Raw genomic sequence first — 4,583 nt, 5'->3', positions numbered from 1 at the left:
ACACACATATAAAAAATTTATATCCTTATATATTTTTTTCTTATTAATGTCCAATTATTTTTAAACATGTCTGTCTTCCCATTCAGGGAAAGTGGTCTCAGACTTTTGAACCCTACATTATATAATATCAACATATAGTCACATTTTTTCATATATAGATTGTCAAATACAAATTCACTGTAGACTATAGATTTACATATGGGTGTACAAAAGGATGTCACAGTTGAACCAGTTAATCTTGTCAGAGCTAACCTTATTCACTAACTTATCATGCAAAAACTCACCTCCTGCACTAAGAAGTTCCTGTCACAGGGAAGGGATCAACCTCTTCTTACTCATAAAACACAGTAAATAAAAAGCCTGAACCCTAACCCAAGAAGACCTTTTAACTTTAGATGATTCACGTGTTGAAAAACATTTTGCACAGACCCCCTAATGATATGTAATTGGTTTAATATTTTACCCTGTTGTCTGTAGTGCATGTTAATTTTGTGTTTGGACTCTGGGAGTTTCTCTAATTTCATTATATTGTGTAAATGTTTATATTGTCATCTTCATGAGGACAGAGCCTCACTGTAAGAGCTTCTATTACAGGAACTGATGCAGACAAACTATGCAGCGACACCTAAGTTTCAGTCTGAAAGAAAAGATCTAATCTTACAACATGGAAAAACAGAGTAAATGTCAGGTGATGAGAGTTGTGCTTGTGTTCAGTATGAACTTGGCAAAAAAAATTCAAATAACTTTCAAAACATTAACTGTCAACAGCATATGTTAACTGAGTGTTTGATTTGTGCTTGATTGTGTAATCTTTGCTTAATGTATGGTGTTCTTGTGCCCAGTTTTCTCTGTAAACAGAGATCCTGATCTCAATGAGAATATACAGTTTGGATTAATTAAATAATCCACTGAATTTCTGAGATTTAATGTTTTGCCTTAAATCATCCCAGTTTTCATTGGAAATCTGCAGGTGTTGTTACCATCTACCAGTTGTCTCCTATGTCACTGTCAAATATCAAAAAGTCAGATGTGTGTGTTTCTAAAGAGCACATCGTGTGTTGGGGAGGAGTTGAGCTGAGGTGGGGGTATGTGAAAGCATTTAGCTCACTTTTCCACTGTGTGAGTTGTCATTCTCGCCACACGCAGCTGTGGAAATGAGATAAAACTGAGCTGCCACTTTAGAAAGCTCTCACTCACTCACTTGTGCTGCAGGAAACCTCTGAAGCCAAAAGTAAAAACGTTTGGTGACTTGTCATTGTGCTGGATGGCATCTGTTTTCTGCAAGCAAGGGGCAGAGCAACAGGTGGAGGGAACACATTTTTGCAGTTTGTGGATGTTTTAGGTGCAGAAGTGAAGCATTTTTTTTTTTGACTGACTCTTGAACTTCTCCTTTTGCTGAAGACGGCTACAGTGAACTACAACTCTGAAGACTGGCCCACCTCTGAGGGGACTATGAACGTGCTGTCAAACCCAGTGATCAGGGCCCAGGAGCAGTCTCTACCTCTCTGTGGCCCCGGGTCTGTCCAGGACTTACCCCACTGCCCTCCGGGGTTCAACCTGAGCTCTCGCCTCAATCCTGCACCAATGCTTGGCCTCCAGAGCGGCCAAAGATCAACCAAACCTCAGAGGGAGCTGAGCCCTGAGGAGCAGCAGGAGCTCAGGAGGAAGATCAACAGCAGGGAGAGGAAGCGGATGCAGGACTTGAACATTGCCATGGATGCCCTGAGGGAGGTCATGGTGCCTTACGCCTCTTCACCTTCTTCTGCCTCCTCCTCTCAGTCCCACCAGCCCGGAGCCCCTCCAGGCCGCCGGCTTTCTAAGATCTCCACCCTGGTCCTGGCCAGGAACTACATCCTCCTCCTGGGTTCATCTCTGCAGGAGATGCGGAGGCTGCTGGGGGAGGTGAGCATTGGGATGGGGGTGAACACAGGGCCCGTCCCCCGGCTGCTGCTCACTGGAGGGTGGCCCCTCATCTCCGGCCCCGGTCAGCTCCTCCTCACCCAGGAATCCCTCCTCAGCTCAGCAGCCTCCTCCTCCTCCTCCTCCTCCTCCTCTTCCTCCTCCACTTCGTCATCCTCTGCAGCTAAATGTCCCCTTCTGTCTCCTGGCCCAATGGAGGCCTCGCTGGCCCCAGTGCAGTGGAGCTCTGCAGGGCCCTCAGGAGGGCCCCTGTGCCCCTGTGGAGTCTGCAGACTGCCCAGATTCAGTCATTCCACTCCGGTTCCCAGATTCCCAAAGTGACCCCTTGAAGTTGAGGAGGATATCTGAAGAATGGACTTGATGACTGTTACATGTATGAAACATTTTTTATATGAATTGTTATTTTTCTAACATTTTTAACATGTTTATAATATTTTACTACACTATATACTCACAATTATCCTTTATCTTTTTAAACATTGTACAACTATTCTGTATTTAATAAGACTGGCTCTTTAAATCTAATAATGCCCTTTTTGTTTTGCAACACATTTTATCACATTCATTATATCAAAAACAGAGAGAGGATGAACTGCTTTACAGTTTGTTGCATATTAAATGTAAACTGTAATGGCCCTGTGCATATGACTGCAGTCTTGTACTGTAGCTTGTTGGTTTAGAATTGGTGATAATTTTAGGGGCCCAAAGATGGAGTGGGTCCAAATAAAGGGCTTATATGAAATAAAAATGATGCCAGTAAAAGGCTCTGAAAACCCATTTCTCAATCTGCTGTCTGTGAGCAACAGAGTCCTACATGAACACATCATTTTCTCCAAAAGGTTGAACCATTTTGGTTATTTCACAATTTCTGTATAAATGTTTTTGACTGTGTTGTAATCGGGGCTACAATCAACAAAACAAAACTTAAATTAAATTAAAAAACATTCTTTCTTTTTATGAAGTTTGGCAATGAACACACTGTTAGAAGATATTGTATGACTAATATGAAATTGGGACACAGTCAATGTTATATAACAGTACAGACACAGGTGTGGAACCAGAAAATCACAGAGAGGCAGTTAAAGATGTGAATGTGGTCACATTTCTTATAAACTAACTGGGGAAACAGTCTGCTGTGAAATTGAGAATATATTCCACACTGTAAAAAGTTAAACTGCAACACATGAAGTATGTTGTCATCCCATTACATTGTATAATGAAGCAGCCACTAGTCTTTCTCCCCCAAATTATGTGACTTTGTGACAGACCCCATTCATTTTGTGATCTACTTGAAACCAAGAATAATGGAGTAATGATCTTTGCATCCATCAGGTAAAGACTAAACTGTACCTGATTTATTTGGCATCACTCTGGTAATTTTGCCCTCCATGCATAAAGTTTTCTAACTTTTTACAACTGTAAACCTCAAGCTTTTCTCAGGCCACTGTTAAATCCTGCATCACCTTATGTCCCACTAAGTGCTGAGAAATGATTCACTCATTGAAAATGAACAGGGGCAGACTTCTTCTCTCACCACAACGCCCCACGTTCATTGGATCTTCACCGTTATAATTTCTGATATACTTCAGATGCTGACAAGATGCTGAGCTGAAAAGCTCCGTAAAAACCCTCCTCAAAATAGTGAAACAGTCCTCATCTATTCCCCCCATTCATTGCTCCAACAAGCAAAAGATCAAAACCCACCCGTGTAATTACTGCTCCGCAGAAAGGAGGCCTTTTGATTATTAGCCCCCTCTTTCTCCTCCATCCTCAAATTCTTGATGTTTCTCTGTGTTAAGGAGCCAGGACGGGTGATTTGGTGCTACTCATTACACTCACTCCACAATATGTTCAAACGCCCAGAAAATGTGTCTCCCTGAATGGGGTTCACTCCTGCAAACTCGCCACCCCTCTGGAAGAAAGCAGGCAGCCTCATTCTGAGTGAGAATAAGAGGTGCTGGTAGGAGGGAGGATATTCTCAGCCACAACCTGGCCCTTAGCACGGCCTGCATGAATAATAATAATGAAAATAATCATAATCATAATGCTGATAAAATACTCAATATAATTGCTACCCTGGAATAAGAGGATTATAGAGGGTAGATATGTGAATAGTGGTGAGTGAAAGGAGGGGAATCTGTTAGCATCAGGGAGGACAAAAGAGGAGTTGGATGCCATTAAGTGAGATTAAGCCAAATAAGGCTTGATTTTCTTACAAGGAAAAAGGAGGAAGGAGAAGAGGGTGAGAGTGAAGGAGGAGAGAGGGGGGAGGGAGGGAGAGCCTGATTCATAGATCAAAGTAAGATGGCCAAACTTCATGTCTTTCATTTACATATAGCTGCTTTATGTCTCTGCAGGGATTAGCTACCTTGCTATTTTCTCCGGGTTGTTCTCTATTCTACTACCTCTGCCCACCATCCATTACCTCCCGCTCTCAGGATGGTTCAGCCCTTCTTCTCCTCTTTTTTTTTTTTTTTAAGTCGGCCTCCTTAATTTCTCCCCCCTCTCATTCCATGCTCTTTCTCTCTGTTTTTCCAAGAGGCTCTCACTTTCTCGCGTTTGGTGGTTTCATTGTTGCAGCGACGCAGGGGTCTGGTTAGTCTTTGTGTCAGCACTTTAACTCATCTCCATTTCATCACTGTTGTTCAATGGGGCGAGGAGAG

The 4,583-nt window shown here is 42.5% G+C and overlaps 1 protein-coding gene across 1 annotated transcript; it reads left to right on the top strand.

The window, feature by feature from the left end:
* Window positions 1–1,025: 1,025 nt before the first annotated feature.
* On the top strand, window positions 1,026–2,695 carry olig1 (oligodendrocyte transcription factor 1). The gene has a single exon (XM_071498247.1). The coding sequence runs from the start codon at window positions 1,453–1,455 to the stop codon at window positions 2,239–2,241; it is 789 nt and encodes a 262-aa protein (XP_071354348.1). The 5' UTR covers window positions 1,026–1,452; the 3' UTR covers window positions 2,242–2,695.
* Window positions 2,696–4,583: the final 1,888 nt, after the last annotated feature.

This window comes from Trachinotus anak, unplaced genomic scaffold (genome assembly GCF_046630095.1).
Source record: "Trachinotus anak isolate AG129_WGS33_773 ecotype Australia unplaced genomic scaffold, CSIRO_AGI_Tana_v1 ptg000001l, whole genome shotgun sequence".
Taxonomy (NCBI): Eukaryota; Metazoa; Chordata; class Actinopteri; order Carangiformes; family Carangidae; genus Trachinotus; species Trachinotus anak.
The sequence above is the reverse complement of the archived record's forward strand: the minus strand, read 5'-3'. Positions and strand labels throughout refer to the sequence as shown.

Coding starts and splice junctions, on each gene's coding strand:
- olig1 (XM_071498247.1), top strand. CDS start 1,453: ATGAACGTGCTGTCAAACCCAGTGATCAGGGCCCAGGAGCAGTCTCTA.